General features: G+C 33.5%; 1 protein-coding gene and 1 long non-coding RNA gene across 2 annotated transcripts; one reads left to right on the plus strand and one right to left on the minus strand.

Moving 5' to 3' along the window:
• Window positions 1-2,896: 2,896 nt before the first annotated feature.
• Window positions 2,897-4,300, plus strand: LOC143616995 (uncharacterized). The gene is made up of 3 exons (XR_013150756.1): window positions 2,897-2,954; window positions 4,083-4,135; window positions 4,226-4,300. It is a non-coding gene; the product is annotated as an uncharacterized LOC143616995 (long non-coding RNA).
• A 6,790-nt stretch (window positions 4,301-11,090) lies between these two features.
• On the minus strand, window positions 11,091-15,296 carry LOC143616994 (NAC domain-containing protein 21/22-like). Its single transcript, XM_077089673.1, has 3 exons — window positions 15,053-15,296; window positions 12,218-12,492; window positions 11,091-11,660 (listed from the first exon to the last, which is right to left on the minus strand). Exons 1-3 carry the CDS (start codon window positions 15,201-15,203, stop codon window positions 11,091-11,093), a joined length of 996 nt encoding a protein of 331 aa, XP_076945788.1. The 5' UTR covers window positions 15,204-15,296.
• Window positions 15,297-20,818: the final 5,522 nt, after the last annotated feature.

Here is a 20,818-nt window from a genome sequence, read left to right on the forward strand (position 1 = left end):
AGCTGCAGTTTTTGTCCAATAGTTTCAAATTTGTGATTTTCGTCCCTGTGGTTTCATTTCACTCGCAATTAAACCCGAATTCACTAATTCCGTTAAGTCTGGTCATTAAACCCATCAGCGTGTCCTTCACATGAGAGGAAGTTTTGTCAATTTTCTCCCAAAATAAACCCCAATCCTAACTCGCAAGCCCCCTCACGTGAGGGGCTGTGGTGTATTTTAGGAAAAAAAAGGGACAAAACCGTCCCTCACGTAAAGGACACACTGATGAGTTTAACGACCAGACTTAACAGGATTAGTGAATTTGGGTTTAATTGCAAGTGAAATGAAACCACGGGGACGAAAATCGCAAATTTAAAACCATTGACTAAAACCGTAGATTTGGATAAATCACAGAGACGAAAACCGCAATTCACAAAAAATAAATAAATACAGCTTACATATTATTTTATTCAGATAATGCTACGAAATCCATATCCAGAAGTAGACCACACATTAAGTGCCATGTGTCAACATGGAAATCACCCGTTGATGAGTGATTGCCAATAATATTATCATCTCCACTGAAGCAATATTCCACATTCAGGCATTGCATCGAATCAATAACTCAGAGATGGCCGCCACATTGATGTCTTCTTCATTTGCAGCTGTTAAGGGGGTGTTTGGTACAGAGAAAAAGAATGGGAAGAAATGGAAATAGAAATGGGAGAGAAATGGAATTGGAGAGAAATAGAAATGGGTGGAGAATTGACAATCATTTCCTTTGTTTGGTACAATAGAGAAATGGGTGGAGAAACGGGAGCAGAGACGTGATTAGGGTTCCGCCTCGGCATCATCATGGTGGAGAAATGGTGGCTCAGAGACGCGTCGCAACACCGCGAACGGAGTAGAGCGTCATCATCATCGCCGCGCAACATCAACACCGCGATTTAGGGTTCCGCCTCGCAACACCACCTCGCGATTTAGGGTTTCGTTTTGGCTCAGATACGCGAACGGACGTGGCTGCGGCGTCGGCCGCCGTGCCGGACGTCGGCATCATCATCACCATCGCCGGTCGGAGCATCATCATCATCATACGCGAACGGAGTAGAGCAGAGACGCGATTTAGAAGCAGAGAGAATTCCATTTCTCTTCCAAATGGAGAGAATTGGATTTCTCTACTTTTTGCCTACACCCAATTCTCAGAGAAAACCAATTCTCCGCCCAATTCTCCCAAACAAGAGAAACCTAATTCTCCACCCTCAAATCTCTCTACCAAACACCCCCTAAGGGTCTTCCTTCTCTTCCCGCCAAAACCCCATTCAAGGTGTATGCTAGTGGTGGCAAGAAGATCAAAACTGACAAACCCTATGGTTAGTCACTCTCTCTCTCTCTATATATATTTTAGAAAAATGATCAAATACATTTTATTCTTAACACGAGAACAATGAGAACCAACTTGTTGTTATCATTAGGTTTATTTTTATAGGTATTTGTTGTTATTTTTTGTTCGTATTTGCTATTTTTCGATCATGAGATGTTATAAGTATTTACTTATTTATATTTTGTTGTTATTATTAGAAGTTTTTCTTTTGCTGTTATAAGTATTTGCTGGTATATGTTGTTATTATTTTGTTCTTGATTTTAATTCTTTTGTTGTAATTTTTAGGTTTTTTTCTGTTATTATAAATCATTGTTTATGTAGATTGGTATTGTTTCTTACTTTCTCGTTTTTTTTATAAATTGGAATTATTTCCTACGTTCTCATGTTAAGATTAAAATGCACATGAACCTTCATACACACACACATACACACTGTCTTACATATAATCCTATACTGTTTTAAACGGTCGTCTACATAGAAATCAGGCGGACGTTTTAATAAAAAAAAGTTGTAAATTTGGACAACTTTTGGTCAAAGCAACTGTTATGATTATAAAAGTTGCTCTGACCAATAGGTTTTAAAGTTTGACCTCCTATGGTTGGAACGACTGGTCGAATATTGTTGTAAACTGCTGTTCTGACCAATAATTTTCAAAGTTTTACTTGGTCGGAACAACACAAAGCGGTTCCAAACCCTAAACCGGTTCGGTTCGGTCAAAGAGTCAAAACCGGTTTGTGATCAGTCTCTGTTCGGGTTGAAGCGGTTTCTTGATGGTTTATTATGGGTTTTGGGTTCAGTTAACCGGTTTGGAACCGGCGGTTTTGGTTTAGAGAATTGCAAATGGTCCTGAACCTAAGGTTTCAATCGGTTCCAAACCGGTTCTTATACGATCAGTTCCAAACCGGTTTGGGTTGTCTGGTCGGTTGGGTTAACTGGTTTGTTTTGCACCTCTATACATGTTTTCATAACCGGATCGTACAGTGAATTGAATGGGTAACCGGTTCATCGGTTCTAACCCACTTATATGACCGGCCGAACAACTTTCGTCTAAAAGATGACGGTTAGGGCTGAAAATAAAATTATTCAAAAAAATAAAATAAAATTTTATACTAAAATCGGTTCAACCGGTCCGGTTTTCCGGTCAGACCAATCTGAACGATTCGGACCTGCCGGTTCTCTGAAACCGAGCGAGCTGCATAGAACCGGACCGGTCAATAAATCGATTCCCAGTCCGGTCCGGTCTCAACAACACTGGGCCTGTTCTGACCAATAATTTCAAAATTTAACTTTTTTGGTCAAAACAGTTATCCGCTTGATGACATAAACTCAAATAGGACGGTGTAGCTACAGCATGACCGAAACTAAAATCGAAAGAGGGGTTTATTATTTCTTTTGATAGGTGTTAATGGTGGAATGGCTTTGAGGGATGGCCTAGATGCATCTGGAAGGAAGCCAGGTTTGAATCTAATTCAAGTTTAATACTTCCCTCCAAAATTCTATCAAAAATAATCTAAACTTGGGTATGATTTATGATTCAGGGAAAGGGTGTTTTCCAATTCGTCGACAAGTACGGTGCTAATGTTGATGGATACAGGTATCGTATCTCAGCTTTGCGTATATTGTTAAACGTGTTTAACACCAAATCAAATTGAAGGTTCCTAGTATATATCTTGGAGAAGATTTAATATATTAACTAGCTTTTATCCCCCGTATTACAGGGTTGTTTTATATATATATATATGAGAGAGATTTTTTGAGAACCATGTTGAGTTGTAAGAACTTAAAAACTCAATTCTAGGCTATTCATTTAATTAAATGGATTGAAATATATGGTTGAGATTAAATCTGGCAAAAAAGTCAAAGTAGGAGAGAGAATAAAGATGTAAATGGTTACACTAACTTTTACGTCCGTTACACATGTGCAAAAACTCGACTCGGTGCGTAAAAAATTCAGTAATTTTTTTACGTGTATGTAACCTACATATATTACGCATGTGTAAAAAAAATTTCAAAAAAAAAATCGTTACACTGAGTTCTTTCGAGTTCTTAAAAATCAAAGAGGTTCTCATTTGAAATCTCCCATATATATATATATATATATATATGGATTTTAATTTTATTTATTGTAAGAAAGTTAATAATATACTTAGGATTTGATGATGAAAAAGTTTCACAAATAAATGAGATATTATAACCCGGTTTAAAGGCTATATATAGGTTTGGTGAGACCCTGACCCACTTATTTTTTTTACTATAAAATGTTTCTTAATTATAAATAATACATTTTTTAAAAAAAAATTGGATATTAATTTTTAGTATATCCCTATTTTATAATATTTTCATATCAAATATTTAGTGGTGAGATTAATTTTTAATTTAATGAGATGTTATAACTCGTTTAAGGGCTATCTGGGTTTGGTGAGACCCATACTTGTGAATTCGGGTTAAATGCATGAGAAGCCTCCATATACAAATAAAGCAATCTGGTGGCTTGAGAAAATACAGGAATGCTTTGTTTATATATATATATAAGATTAGTTTATTATTATTACTATCAAATAAGTTAGTCTTATCTATTTGTTTTTAATTTGAGAGTCGTAGTTGAGTTAGTATAGGATTAGTCATGTACGGGTTCTATATATAAGCCCTACTTTGTATTAGTTTTATTAAGTTTTTCTCGTTACTCGTTTTCTTGATAAAAGCTTGTGTTCTGATTTAACAGTCCTATCTACAACGAAGATGAATGGTCTCCAAGTGGTGATACATATGTTGGCGGTGAGGAAACCGATCATATGCATAGTTGCACACCGAGTGTATGAAATGCTTAATTTAGATATTGATTCATTGTTGTGTTATAAACTGCAGGTACAACTGGTTTGTTGATTTGGGCGGTTATGTTGGCTGGAATTCTAGGAGGCGGCGCGCTTCTGGTTTATAGCACAAGTTAGAGGTGCACAAATCGTTTTTTTTTTTAAAAACCAACCGAACCGGTTTTTTTTGGTCCGGAAAAAAACCGGTTCGGTTAATAACCGGTTTTTGTATGTCAAAACCCTAACCGGTCTAACCGGTTAGGACCGGTTTAGAAACCGGTTAGAACCGGTTAATAAACCGGTTTTTTTATTAACCGGTTTTTAGGTTAACCGGTTTTTTTTTTTTTTTTTTTTTTTTGGGGGTTTAGGGTTTAGGGTTTAGTTTGGAAGACCGAAGCCATTCTTTGCTTTCGTTGTTAGGGTTCTTTGCTTGGAAGATTAAAAACACATAACTTTCATTTATAGTTTTTATATTAAAAATACAAACATTAAATCGTTATCGCATATTCGTAACTCAAAAATACAAACATTAAAGAATGCTTAGACACGATTACATGAACAACTTGCTGTTTCTTACTCATTATTTGCCTCCATATTTGCTGTTTCTTTAACTAATTTTCTTCGCTACCCGATCCCGAGCTATTCCTTAGGTAATCGTCGTACGCGGCTTCTTCATCGGTCATTGGTTGAGTGTGTCCTTGATTGACCTCGTCTTCATACAAGCCCGCCTCATACTCCATTTCCCCCTCGAGTGAGCGTTGATGTTGTGCCCTATCTAAAGAGTCCAAGTAATCCTTGTAGCAAATCGACATCTCTACAGCTGGTGGAGTGAGTCGAGTCCTCCTAATCGATATAACCCTGCCAGAAACAGAAAAAGCAGACTCCGAAGCTACCGTGGAAGCTTGGACCGTTAGTAAATCTTTGGCCATGGCGGCGAGGATCGGAAACTCATCCTCCTTACCTCTCCACCAAGCCAGCAAATCAAGACTTCTAAATTCATCCGGAGTCATGTGTTTCACAAAGTTGGTACCACCATACCTTCCAAGTTCACTGCTTGGGGTGTTTACCTTTTGACGTTTACCGGCGTCTTCCCAAATCATGTAGTACATCCCCATTTCAAGGTCGGTTTGGGATTGGGATTGGGCAACAGCTCTTAACGAGTCATGAATTTGGGAAGACGACCCGTATTTTGTAAGGTAAACATCATACATGTTTGACAAGGTGGTGTTGAAAACATCATACATAAAGAAACCGGTTAACCGGTTTTTTTCCAACGGTAAAAAACCGGTTTTTTTATAAACCGGTTAACCGGTTTATAAAAACCGGTTATTAAAAAAAAACCGGTTTTTTCATTAACCGGTTTGAAAACCGGTTTTGGATCTAAAAGTTGTAACCGAAGTACAAACCGCCGGTTTGTAAACCGGTCAAACCGGTTTTTTAAAAACCTGTTTTTGTAAAAACCGGTTTCCGGTTTAAACCGGCAAACCGGTTCCCGAACCGGTGTTTTTGACCACCTCTAGCACAAGTGCTCTAGCACAGTAATTGTGTCTGCATCCATCTTGTTATTGTTTTAAGTAATTATCGAGAATATGATGTGAAATACAAGATCATACTATCTACCTTGTACAACTACTTATGTATGTTTGGGTTGAGTACATAATGTGCTTTTGTCAATCTTTGCATTATGTGTATAATGTTCTTTTGTTAAGGTGCTGTTTGTTTTTAAGATAAAAACTGTCTGCAATCTGATTTTGTCTGATTTCATGTCTGTAACTGAAGATGTGGTCTGAAGGTCTGCAATATGAAAATATAATGTTGTTTGTTTTATAAACTGGATTATCGTTTGTATAAGCTGAAAAGTAGTTATTTATCATACATATCATAATAGATATAATTCATTTAACGTCTGTAAACTGCTAAAATAATTCGTGGTGGTGTAAGAACTGTAGAAGTGGGTGGTGGTGGACGATTGGTGGCAGACGATTATGATGGGCGGTGAGCGGTGGTGGTGGACGGTGGGTGGTGGTGATGGACGGTTGTGGTGGGTGGTGGTGGTAATGACGGTGGTGGTGGTCGACGATAGGTGGTGGTGGTAATGGACGGTGAGGGTGTTGGGTGGTGGACAGTGACGGTGACGGTGGGTGGTGGTGGTGGGTGACGGACAGTGGTGGTGGCAAACGGTGGGTGGTGGTAGTGGACGGTGGTTGTGGCCGACGGTGGGTGGCGGTGGTGGTGGCAAACGGTGGTGGTGGTGGTGGCGGATGGTGGGTGATGGTGATGATGCACGGTGGGTGGTGGTGGTGTCGGACATTAGGTGTTGATGGGATGTGAAGAAGTGTGAATAAGTTGAACAATAGCTTGTTTTTAAGACCATAAAATCATTTTCAGCTCTTTTTCTTTAAAAAAAACAAAAATTCTTTAAAAGCTTATGTCTGCGCGCTTGTAGACGTAAGCCCCCTGCAGACCTTTTAAGCAAAAACAAACACCACCTTAGTGTCCCCAACTTGCCACATTGATCATGCCCAATTAAATATTAGTGTTACATTTTATTTCGTATATCAATCAATATTGTATGTTTCATGAACTATAAGTTACAGATTTATTTTTTGTTGTCTGGGTGGAGACTTCTCTAGAGGTCACCCGTCTTTTCATTGCTTCCACCTAAACACGTTTAACTGTGGAGTTTTTCTCTCATTTGCATCTAATGTGTCCAAAGCATGGTGTTGTATTTGAGGCGGGGCCATTTTTATGAATCAATGTCTCTTCTGCTTTCTGTTGATCCGGAATTTTCCTAGAGTCCTACAGTTAAACTGACAAACTATTAAGGGAGTGTTTGAGAATTGGGATTGCTTGCTTATTGCATTTTAACTTAGCAACTAGTAAATTTAAGGGATCAATGGATCATAAACAATCTCAAATGCTCTCAAAACAACTTATTGTCTACAAAAAAAGCAATGAGAGCAAAATTCCTTAACCTCTGATGCTTGTTACTTTTCTAGTATGTGTATATTTGATAAATGAATCAATATGCTAATGTCTTGTGACGGTTTGAATAGTTATGGACCTTATCGTAATTAAGCACATATTCAGTTAAAAAGGAATTAGACTAACTTATGAAGAATTTAATCACTTATGTGTTGATTATTATTGAAGTAGTTGCTTGTCCTTTATGCGTTGCGGAAGAGGACCCGTATATGTAGAGCAAAGAGAAACTTGGGTACCATATTCAAAACTTGGGTTACCATATTATAAAACTTGTGGGGTTGTTCATGTAGCTTAATGGAACTTGATGGTTACCATATTAAAAAGTTTTGGGGTTATACACGTAACTTAATCAAAGTAGTGGGGTACCATATGTAGAAGATAAACTTGTAGGGTGGCATGCGTGAAAAGAAAACTTACTTGTGGGGTTGCGTGTGTAACTTAATGGAACTGAAGGTTTATCATATTAAAAAGTTGTTACGTTAATTGTGTGACTTAATGAAAGTTGTACGGGACTATAATAATGTGTTGGCAAGATTCTCAAAATTGTAAATTTAATTTATATTATAGTTTGTTTAATCAATTATTTAATATTTCAAATTCAAGATGGCTTAAGTGGCACGGATGGAAGTAGAATTGTAAAAAAAAACGGGTTCAGAACCCGTTAACCGGAAACCAAACTAAACCGGTTTGTTTTTTTAACCGGTTTCTACCAAACCGGTTTTTCCCAAACTGCTGGTTAGTATAGCAGTTTGGGTTTTTTTTCAACAAAACCGGTTTTAAACCGAAACTGGTCTGGATCAGGTTGGGTAGTTTTATGTTTAAACCGGTTTCTAAAGCGAACCGGTTTGACCCAAACCGGTTTGGAATATGCAAAAACCAAACCGGTTTGGTTTGTTTAAAAAACCGGTTTTGTGCACCTCTAGATGGAAGCCTGCCTTCGTTAAGAACTTAACACTACAGTTAACTTTAAACAATATGTGAAGTAGGCCTATTTCCATCTAAAGGTAATTTCTTGAGTTGGTTGACAATAGTCCAAACTGAAACTAGGCCCAGACCGGACTGGTAACAACTATATTTGGGCCAATTTCTTAGGTCATTTTATGTGGGGTTTTTTTTTTTTGTTAACAAAAATTTTCAAACTTAAAATGTCAAAGCTATATAACCCTAAATTTTGTTATTCTTGTTTGTACCAAATGTAGGTTTCATATTTGAAATCCTGTCCTGAATATATTTGTGTCGTTTCATTTTCGAATTTAAGTATTTTGAGTGTACGAAATATATAATGGGACGACAAAGAAAGTTCCACAGAAAACAAATTATGTATTCTATTGAATATGAAGATACTGCTACTGTACGTATCACTAGGTGATTAGACATGAACTCAACTTCTTGGTCCCTATTAGGATCGTAACCCTTGGTCTAGGGGCTATACCCCTTAGAACCATCTACTAACTTGTTTATATGTTTTTATTATTGAATTTAACCATTTAACTACTACACATGCGTAGGCTACGTATAGATGATATAATATATACAGACTAAATCATGTGTATGTTCTAATAAATGTTACAAAAGTGAAACCACATTTCCCAAACTTGTTATTTCGTTCAAATAAGAAATGAGAACATGTTTAGAGCTACAAAAATTGGATGATGCACTCGTAGCGCTTGCTTTAAGGGTGGTGGGTGTGGGAAACGAGAATGAGAAACGGAAGATGATGTGGGATCCTTTTTCTGACGGTGAACACTTCCCACCGTGTCAGGATGGGGAGGAGCGGCTTCCATTCACAGATTCACCCGATGTAGTGTCTGTGTATGAGAGAGGGGGGGGGGGGGGGGCAGCTCTAGTGGTGACATGGCAAAGCTCATCGACAACAAACACTGTCTCCCTCCATTTTGATGATTGTGGCTAAATAGTGGGAGGGATGACACCCTGTACACTAAGTTTTATATAAAAGACGGTTCATAACTACCTACTCATAATTTATTATGATATTAATGCACAACGTATAAGTGTTTTATGTCGTTCTCTCATAGTTTTCATCATTAAACTGATTTTAGAAAAATGTGCCTTATATATACAATTATGTGGTATATATTTATTTACTTTTTGGAGTTGAATGATTTATTCTATTCATGTTCTCACAATACATAGTGTTATCCATAGACACTCGTCCACATTAGATTATTTATGTTATCCATGTAAACAAAAGCTTTATTAGATTATTAGTACAATTAAATGCTCTCTAAATATATAGTTAAATGTTAACAAACAAAAATGATCATGTGTAATTAGCAATTTGGTAATACCTTCCAATTAAAACTGAACAACAATTGAAGTTGGTAGACTATATGTATTAGAGTTTGGTAGCAGGTTGCTTTCTAGCTTGGGACTGAGATTCTTGTTTTGACTTTTTTGCATCCAAACTAAACCTAACCACATTATCATATCAATCCTTTTTGTAGGGTCTTTGTTTTCTTAATAGTTATTTTTTTAATCTAATTAACAATTAATTACGTCCCTGTTATTAGGTTAGACTTTCCATAGAGACATGCATTCGTGCTCTCGATGAAAGACTGAATAACTCGTATACGTTGACAATTGTGTTTAGCCGTCTGTTTCATCTTTTATTCTACTAATCATTAATTGCTACATTAACTTCTGTTTCACGGTAGATTTTATATTGTATAGTACTATACGGTATAATGTATAATACAAGTTTTTAATGCTATTATATATAAAATTTATGATGTTATAAATAATTTGAAGTGATATATATATATGTATATAATAAATTTAATACAAAATAAAGGATTGTTGTATCTTTTAGGTTGAATTAGCACATTTAATAAGATACGAAACATGAATTAGCATATAACCGGCCAATTCAATCACGCTTCAAGAATATCCAAAACCAATCGATTATTTGGACATGATACCGTAAATTGGTTCGATTCAGTTCAATTTAAAAAAAAATCATCAAACTAATATGCATACACACAAGTAAATTCATTGTCACTATATTGCATATAAAAAAAATGGCTAATGGCTTACATTAGGCATGACATCTAACTATCAAAGTGAGTGATTTGAATTGATTTTATTTAAATTTATATATATGCTTGTTTCCACCCTCCAATTATCAACTAAAATATTTATGATTGATGAAGATAGTGAATATCAGGTGAGGTCATATCATGGATGTTATATACATAATAAGAATGCTAATTAAAGGCATTATTTAATAGCCAGCAGGAGTATTTGCTTGCCGGCTAAGCCTATGAAAATGATACTTCATTATTAAACTCTATGCTACGAAATTTATTCAAATGGTGATTTAAATAAACAAGTTTGAGAGTATATATTCTTTTGAGTTTTGACCAAAGAGTTATGGTATAGCATTTGAATAAATTGGAGCAGACAATCATCATTGGAGTGAAAGAAGCAGTGCAAGTTAAACAATCCTTTATAATTAGTTAGTAACAAGATGTTTCTTATGTACATGTCTCACTATAATATAGTGAATTAGGAATGAAACAAAATTATACAATATAGCACATTAACAAGCAATATTAAAACATATATACTACACTAAAATATAGTAACTTATTTTACTTTTTTATCATCGTATATATGAACAAATATTTTTTTTGTACATAACATACCTTTAGTTTTTTATCCTTATATGTAAATAACGTTTTATAACCGTTTAATAATGACGTGATATACCACTATATTGTTAACAATATTGTGCCACGTTATCATTTTATCTGTTATAAAAGATACGTTATTTACATACAACGCAAAAAAATTCAAAGTTATATTATGTAAATGTGAAAAAATATCTTAGTTTCATATGTATAATGGTAGAAAAGTGAAACTAGGTTATATTTTAGTGTAACTAACATGCTATAGTTAATGTAGTTATTCCATAATCAGGGATTCCACATAGTAACATGCAAAGATTCATCCGATAAAAAGCTTTGATCAGAAGTCCCTTCAGTAAATCCGAACGTTGACTCGTTGAAATAAATTTGCTTGTCCATGTTGTTAAAACGACTCAAAATAGCTTTGATCACATCCTTCTTCTCACCACAATGTGATGATGACGACGACGACGAAGGAATTGTAAGGTCTGGTGGTTGTGGTGGCAGTGGTAGTGGCATTGCTACCGGTGGTGGTACGGTGGCAGAGAATAGATGATGGTTGTGATTAATAAAAAACTGGGGATTAGATTGATTGAAAGTGGTGGAGAAGCAGGGCACTTGCTGGTTAAAGATATTATTATTATTATTATTATTATTATTATTATTATTGGGTTGACTTTGGTCAAATGAGAGTGTGTAAGGTTCCATTAATGGTGGTAGAGATGATGAGCAACTTAGTGTATCTTCATGTCCTCCATATTTGCTTGTGCTTCTTCCCACCTTGCTATGATCAGCTTGTTTTCCATCAATAATTCTTTCTCTATTCTTGCAAAACACTCTACACAACACCCAATCTTCCTGTGATACATAAAAATTTAATTATAGATATGTTACTAATGTTATGAATATTGGGTTTTAATAATTCTTTCAAAAAAAAAAAAGAATAGTTCGAACAATGAATGATTGGTCAATAATAATCCATATAGCAATGTCATAATTGAATTGTTTGCGCATAACGTCTATTTTATGACGTTTCAAAACAATTTGCAACATTCTAATCGGCATAAATATTAATAGGTTAATTCATTATGACCAACAAAGTTACTTATCCGTTAGAGTGGTATTGTCCGGCAACAATAGTGAAAGTTTACGGATTATTATCGGCCAATATGTTACCGCTTAGATTATTAAAATCCAACCTAACCCTTAAGTCTACAACTATATACGAAATAAAAAGAAATTAAATGAAAGAGAGCTCTTAATTACGCATAAACATTTGTACGTACTTTTTTTATAATTGTATATATAAACGATTACGTAACCTTTTACCACTATCTTTCTCTCCCCCATTAAATCTTGAAAATATCATGTATAAATGTATTACGCGACTCTCAGGTTTTTCTAACCATAATTACCTTGAGTGAAGAATCAAGTGTGGGTGTTTCAGGATCTTGTAGCCTAAATTCATGCATGACCCAATCAGTTTTCTTTCCTTTGGGTGCCCTTCCAAGATAGAAAACAAGAGTCTTTCTCATCCCAACAAGTATACGGTTTCGAAGGATAGATCGGTCTTTTCCAGTTGCTTTCCAGTACCCTGACACGGTCGCCCTGTTTGTACGTAACCCTGTTGCGTACTTTCGATCTCGCTGGCTATAGAAGTACCATTCCTTGCCTCCCACACATGCAGTGTCTAACATGAAACAACAATAATTAGTCACTACACTAATTAACTATGATCGCATATATTAAATATTTGCTAAACCACACATGTTTGTAAATCCGCAATAAATTGCTTTGATAATAAAAAAAATGTTCCTGCTATATTAGGTCATAGGGCATATATTCATGTCCCTTAACTTCACACAGCCGCTACATCATCTAAAGAAGGGGGGGGGGGGGTCTAATTAAAAACAATTATTAAATTTATGCTTGTGAGAGTGTTAGATTTTAAATCGATTAACACTTTAACCCAGCTTGTCTTTAACGCTCTCTAACCCATATCTCTCTTATTAACCTTTATCAAATCAGCTTTAATGCCCCGGACGTTAACATATACCCCAGGATCTTACGTCTACGAGAAGTAATTAAATTACCGACATATAGATACAATGAATTTAAAACAAGATATAGAACCACTAACACATCACTATCATGTTTTAGAAACTAAGCTGTCTTAACTTCATTACCATAAAAAAGGTAGTTATCTCTTTATATTCTTTTAGAAAGAATTTAGGCATATTGATCAATCACGTATCTAATTTCTTGATCACCACATAATTATATAAACATATAATACTAACTCGTTTAATTTTTAAAAAAATAAGCAAGAAAAGAAAATAACTTTCTAAGGTGACAGATAATTATTTTTAGATCCGTCAGTATTCATATATTATTTCTTCTATAGGAGCTACATGCATGGCCAGAATTATTTATACATGATCATAGGTCTTATCTTATAGAAATTGATATAATTAAAACCAGATAAATATGTGAATGCAATATAAAGTATATATACATTATATAAGTGATGATAATAATAATAATAATAATAATAATAATAATAATAATAATAATAATAATAATAATTGTAATTTGTTGTTTTTATACGTGAATGGGGGCCAATCACGTGGGCAATGGACGACAATTAAGGTTAAGTGAGGGCCATCCAAATTTGGACACACTAGCTTATCACTTATCACTTCCTATAATTAAATTATTATATATGCATGAGGCTAAACCTTAAAATCTAACCAATAGTAATAATAATAATAATAATAATAATAATACACGTATTAATTATCATCAAAGTATTGTGTCTTAATGACATCAAGGCGTTAAAAGAATGTTCTTTCTTAATGATGTCGATTAAGAGTATCGTTATAAAATGATGTATATTGATGAGTGTTGCATGTGTTTGTCAATCAAAAAACAATATGTGTATTATTAATTACTTGCGTGTTATATAACCAGTCTTTGAAAATTACAATCATCTTAATGAAAATAATCTCGTATTTTGTCATCGTCATACAGCCGTATAAATGTATAATATAATACAATATTGCATTACATACCCTACAATATAATTCTATAATACATCTTGCAACATAGAATTGAATAATTGATTCAAGAATATTCGTGATAATGTTTTAAGATTGGTTTTATTTTGAAAAGACAAAGGGATAAACGTCAATTTCATTATAAAGTAAGTGAAAGAAATATGGAATACGAAAGAATAAATAGTTTCCATCCTTATGTGTATGTGTGTGAGTGACAAAATAACACGTAGATTAGGATATACATAAATTTTTATAATATTATTATATCTATCTATATATATATATATGTATATGTATATAATAATATTATAAAAATAAGTTTAAATGTGTAATATATTTTAATATTCCACATGAATTGCATGTTTATATTGTATATTCACTACAAATTAAACTACTTCACATGTCAACGAAAATATCAGTCGTTAATAATCTGTTAATGAAATTTTGTGAGAAAATTGGGTGTAAATAAAGACTACACATGATTAACACATGACACTGACAAAGATACTTCACCTACGATATTTTCACCACCATGGTCAATGACATTTTCACCAACAAATCACCGACCGTATGTCACTGATAGTTATTTCACTAGCAGATGCTTAAAATCTCAATATTTAATAGCGTTTGGTAAGCTACTTGAGCCCAAGGTAATCACCATCAATTTATAAAAAATAGTTTTTTTTTTCAATGATCACCGACGGACTTTTTTGCATTCAGCAAATTTTTATGACACAGAAGTGTAACATAGAAAGTAGAAAATTGGTATACAAAACTATATCACATATTACTATTATATATAAAGTATATGATGATTGGTGAAGCCCATTTTTTGTATTTGAACTATTTTATGCATGTAACAATATGAAAAAACATGGCCAATATTTACTAATTGTAGGTTCTTTTTAATGTTTAAACAAAAGTTATTAACTTATAACAGATTAAGCTCTTACCCATTTCCTATAAAGTGAACTAGTTAACATATTTATTTAACCGTTAGGTGTATTTGTAAAAAGTAAAAACCTTGAAAGTGCCGTTCAAAAAAAAGTGTACTTGCAAAAAGATTCAATTCACTTTTTCAACTTCCGTGTGTTTGTATTTTCAAATATCATACGTTGAGGTTCCGTAAGTCATAATTACAAATGACAAAAACATTAATCGATTTGAAACCAAGACTGGGAATTAAAAGATTACCTGGAAGATCCCATGGCTCACACTTGTTTAGATCAATTTCAACTAGAAGAGGTAACTTGTAGAGCAAGTAATCGCACACGAGTTCTTCGTCTCTCGGGTGGAATCTGAAGCCAGGAGGGAGTGTGGATTCCACCAAACTTAGGTTGCTCATGTTGGATGATCTATGTGTGTGTTTTGGTGTGTGTTTTTGGTGTGAATATGAGAGAGAGCGCCAAATAGGGAACTCCTATTAATATATGAAAATCTATCAGTTATCATATATTTATTATAAGCTATGGTTGACTGAAAACCATTAAGAAGAATGCAAAGGGTAATATAGTCGATAATTAACAACAACAACAACAACAATAATAATAATAATAATATTTTTAATAGCAAACAAGTCTTTATTATAGGTTATGGGTGCAAACGTGCCGAGTTTAATCGAGATCGGCTCGTTAAAAAGATCGATCGAGCTTGAGCCCGAGCTCGATCCTAAACGTAAGCTCGTTTAACAATCGAGCCTGAGCCCGAGTTTCACTTATCGAGCTCGAGCCAGCTCGTGAGCCTAAACGAGCCGGTCATTTATATAATTTTTTAAAATAGAAAAAATATTAAAAATAAATATAATTATATAAAAAATAATTGATAAATAGTAAACGAGCTGAGCCCGAGCCGAGCTCGAGCTTGAGAATCTACTCACGAGCCAAGCTCAAGCTTGGGAATTTACTCACGGGCCGAGTTCGAGCTTTGAAAATAGAGCTCGAAACGAGCCGAGCTCGGGCTCGGCTCGGCTCGTTTGCCACCATCTGTGAACACTCGCCCGACAGTACGGTGAGATAAAACTTGTCCAGTTCAATGGTCCAACCAGTAAAAACTACTTATTCGCCTAGTCTCTCATTATCACTCTGATACCTCTGAAACTAAATGCTATGGACAAGAATCGAACATGTGTCACATAGAATACCAAGTTACTACTCCACCGCCAGCTCATTGAAAAAAAAAATAACATAATAATAATAATAATAATAATAATAATAATAATAATAATAATAATTAAGGTGGTAATTGCGTTTAGGAAGAAGTGAGTGTATGTCCAGCCAAGCCACGCCAGGATTGGTCACCAACTGCAGTTCACATTCAACACGTCTCTTCACTCACCCTCTAAAAAAATCTACACTTTAATTCCCACTAATAATATAATTATGAATAATCAATGAATTTTTACAAATTAAACACACTCAAAAACGAGTTCATAACTATGATTTCTTACTTAAAAATGAGTCTTGTATTAAATGTTATATGAAATATTTATGGATTTGTATGCTACATGCGATGACGGATCTACATGTGTGGGATGAGGGGCAGCTGTCGTCCATAAAGTTTTTTTTAGTGTTATTTTTATCTGAAATATCGATTGCTCCCATAAAACTTTGATTAAGCCTCTCAATTGTCATCATGAAAAAAAAAGGTCTGGCAATGACTACATGTCTCTACTTTAAAATAGGGTGTGTTTGTTCAAAATTGTTGTCGCATAATCTCTATGGGGAATCCCATTTTACGGTCCGTTTACGACCGATTTGCAATCAAATTACATTTTTTTTAGTTTTGATCATCTTTTTCTCCCGCTTTCTCCAACTTGGCTACAATAGTCACAAACTTTACAACGAGCCGGTGGACAAAATTTGACGGTCAAAAACTTTACAGCGAATCTTCGTTGTAAAATTTATGGTTGTTAACGTTCATAAACGGCATGCTAGGTAGTTTGTGTAGTGGTGTGTTTGCTTGTGTGATGAATTAAACTTTCAACAAACTAATCTCTTGTAACAGATTAGCAGATTATTATATGTTTGTGTGTTAGGTTGGTTGTGTATATGAATAACACATTCACATACTCCAATTGTATAATTTTTCCTTTATTGAAAGTTTCCTTTTATGTGTAAACACTAAAGTTCGTTACTTTCTCAAAGCAACATAACATCAAAGTATTATTTTTTTAAAAATTATTTGTTCGCTTCAGGGTCGGTCTCAAGCAAAGGGAGTCGGACTCCCAAATAAAAAGTATTTGGGCCTCTATATGAAACATTAAAACTTCAAAACTAATACTATAATTTGCTATGTTTATTACTATAATGTTAATCATCATTCAGAAAAATTAGTTTATTAAATCCTTTAGGAACTAAGGGTTTTTTTTCACCTCCTATAGCAAGGCACTTGAATCCTCGGGACTAGTTCTGGTTTGCTACGTAATGCAAATGAATGGCTTTTATTTGTTTTGTGATAAACCTTTTTTTTCAGTGTGTGCCATGTGGGAAGTATATTTAATCATAATGTGATGGGCGAAACTCAATGGAAGACCGGGGTTCCTTGCCACCATAATGTGATGGGCGAAACTCAATGGAAGACCGGGGTTCCTTGCCACGCCCCCAACCCCCCCCCCCCCCCCCCCCCCCCCCCCCTTATCTTACATTTTCATCCCAGCTTCGCCGTTGTACGTTTATATTATAAAGAATCTCAAATGAACATGTTGTGTAGACCAACACTATACATTAATTCCAAACTCTTAGCAGTACTCTACTGTTCATCCACCTCACTAAAACCCCACTTAACAGTTAACATATTTAATATTTAAAACTAATTTAAAACTAACACGTCTAATATATATATATATATATATATATATATATATATATATATATATATATATATATATATATATATGAGAAGTATAGTTTGAAAACCCTCTTGAGTTGAGAAAATCCGTGAAAACCCTATGTAACATCGGTTTTTTTTTTGTTACATGTAATATATGTTGTTACATTTAATACAAAACACCGAAAACATAAAAAAAATGTTTTGCTAATTTTTTTACATTTTTTAGTAATTTTTAAATATGTTTTCAGAAGAAAGAAAGTGTAAGAAAACTTTAACATTTTTTATTAATTTTAATTGTGGACCACAAGATTTAATCTTTAATTAAAAACATGTGGTTGAGAATGAATTTCTAGAGTTTTCACAACTCAAGTGGGTTTTTATTCTAACCTAACCCTATATATATATATATATATATATATATAAGAAATATAAATATCATAAGAATTTAACCAGCTTAAAGATTAAAAGAGGAAACTAGACAATACTAGAAAACTAGACATTTGTTAACGTCATTTCGATCACAAATAACGTTTTCTGGCCGAAATTATGATCGCAAAAATCTCCATGAGTAATAAATAATAATATTGTTTTATAACCAAGTTTGCTAATGCTTGTATTCTGTGACCGTTTTTAGCGATCAAAACATCAGTCGCAGTTGACGTTGGATGTCTACGCGTGACTAGTGACTTTATATTTCTTTATAGCCTTTTATAGATAAAAACAATTATTTAGTGTTCGAGATACTTCAACTCGTTTAACATGATTTTGATGGTATATGTATAAATGATCAAATTATGCATCTTTTATTCCCAATATATAATTCACAAAGTTAAACCATGAAGATCACATGTGAAATAAATAATATCTTTTCACGTTTATAACATGTGAGTGTGTAGTAGAACCAAATCTCATACTCTATGTAACTCTTTTATTCTTTACTTGAGGTTGAGCCAAAAAAAAAAAAGGTCCGGCTATCGAATTTGAATCGAAAATCACGGAATCAAAATTCGATTTGAATTTTGGAATCGAGTTCGGTTTGATTCAAATTAGGAATATTTTGTGCTAAATTTCAAGTTTGTGAACTTTTTATTAGATTCAGATTTCGAATTCTAATTATTCGTATAGCTTTTTAGTTTTTTAAGTACTAAAATTTGGCTATGTGCAATTAACACTTAACACTTTTTCTAAAGTCTAATATACAACATAGAAATATACATTATTTCTATTTTATATATATATATATATATATATATATATATATATATATATATTAAATGATAGGATGAAGAAAAACAACATCATGATGGCATATATAAGAAAAAAAAAACAAAAACAAATTCAAATAAATTATAACTCGTCCAAACGAAAACAATGGATTTTGATTGAATAACTCTCAATCTTATTAACCATAATATATATATATATAACTCTAAACACTTAACAAACTCATAACTATGATCGTAGCTTTGATTAATAATATAGACCACGATTCGGTACAAGTAGATATTGGCTCTCACTCCTAATTAAACAATAAATAAAACCCACACGCTTATCTACAAATCTATGTGGTTATCATAAATTAAATACTTATTTATTTAATTTATCCATAATTGATTTAATTAATTAACTCAATTTTCATAACTCGGAAATTACATCCAACACAACTACTGTTTCCAAACTACAATCCGAACCCGCAACTAAATAATTATCATTTAACTAGATTGATATTATAGTAACTTTATGTTCAATAAAAACAAATACAAAAGTCATAAGTTAATGAAGAAAGCAGCCTCATATATCAAATAAAACCCACACGTTTATCTACAAATCTACGTAGTTATCATAAATTAAAAGCACCCTTATTTAATTTGTTTAAAATTGATTTAATTAATTAACTCAATTTTCATAACTCTGAAATTTCGTCCAGCACCACTATTGTTACCAAACTACAATCCGAACCCGCAACTAAATAATTATCATTTAACAAGATTGATATTATATTAACTTTATTTATGTGGAATAAAAGCAAATACAAAAGTCATAAGTTAATGAAGAAAGCAGCCCCATATATCACTTCCTCATTAGGTGGAGCATCGTACTAACACATCTTATAGGTATAGCAACAAATACATGATTTTGACCTCATTATTTAGATGTGTTTAAACTTTAAACAAGTGGATATGAATAATATGATAATAGAATACCTAAATGTTATCATTAATATTTTATTGATGTGATTACGACAGTTATCATAATTTTAACAAATTAAATAGTAAATGGTATTTTTGTTGTTATTTCAATTCTTTAAATTATTAAATTGGATTTTTCATAAACATATTTTTTCGGTATATTTATACAGCAGAATCACATATTTTTATAAAACACAAGAATGATATTACATATGCGTTTCACGCTTATGTATTGACACAAATGCTATTTTTTTATGAAAGTTAGCTAATATATGAATAGCAGACACATAAGATTGAAAAAATAGAGCAGTTACTACATAAAAATTTAAAAAATATAGAATGAAAATGTTATAAGAAAATCATGTTTATATGTTTTCAAATGTCTTTTGTTCTATGAATATAAATAAATAACTTTTTTTTTGAAAAGCCTAATATATTAGAAAACTAAAGAGAACCACTTACAAGAGGCAAGTAGCCAATAAATAAAAGAAAATAAACATAAAAAACTAAAGAACAATACAACAGAGGTAAGCGACGACCCACTATAATGGAAAGTTAACGAAATTGAACCTACACCACCTCTCCCAATCCAAGCCTGGCCTATTGCTCCTTTGTTTAACTCATAAGAAAGACGTCGATTTGATTCAAATACCATCTTAGACATTGAGAAGGAGATGCCAAAAATTATATCATTCCTCGACAACCATATCATCCAACATGTTGTTGCCAAAATACACCGAACCGCCAAACAAGTTTCATTGCACTTGATGATTTTACTTGGAAATTCCATGATTTCTTCTACTGACTCAAAATTCATTCGCCTAGGAAGCTTCACCCAATCAAAGATAATCGCCCAAATATTATTGAAGCCTTTACATGAACAAACAAATGTTGTGTGGTCTCCGGAACTGAACCACAGACTTCACAACACAAATCCCCCACA

Source organism: Bidens hawaiensis, unplaced genomic scaffold (assembly GCF_021521415.1).
Source record: "Bidens hawaiensis isolate Kalapana, Puna unplaced genomic scaffold, B.hawaiensis_p1.1 tig00050968_1, whole genome shotgun sequence".
NCBI classification, from domain to species: Eukaryota; Viridiplantae; Streptophyta; class Magnoliopsida; order Asterales; family Asteraceae; genus Bidens; species Bidens hawaiensis.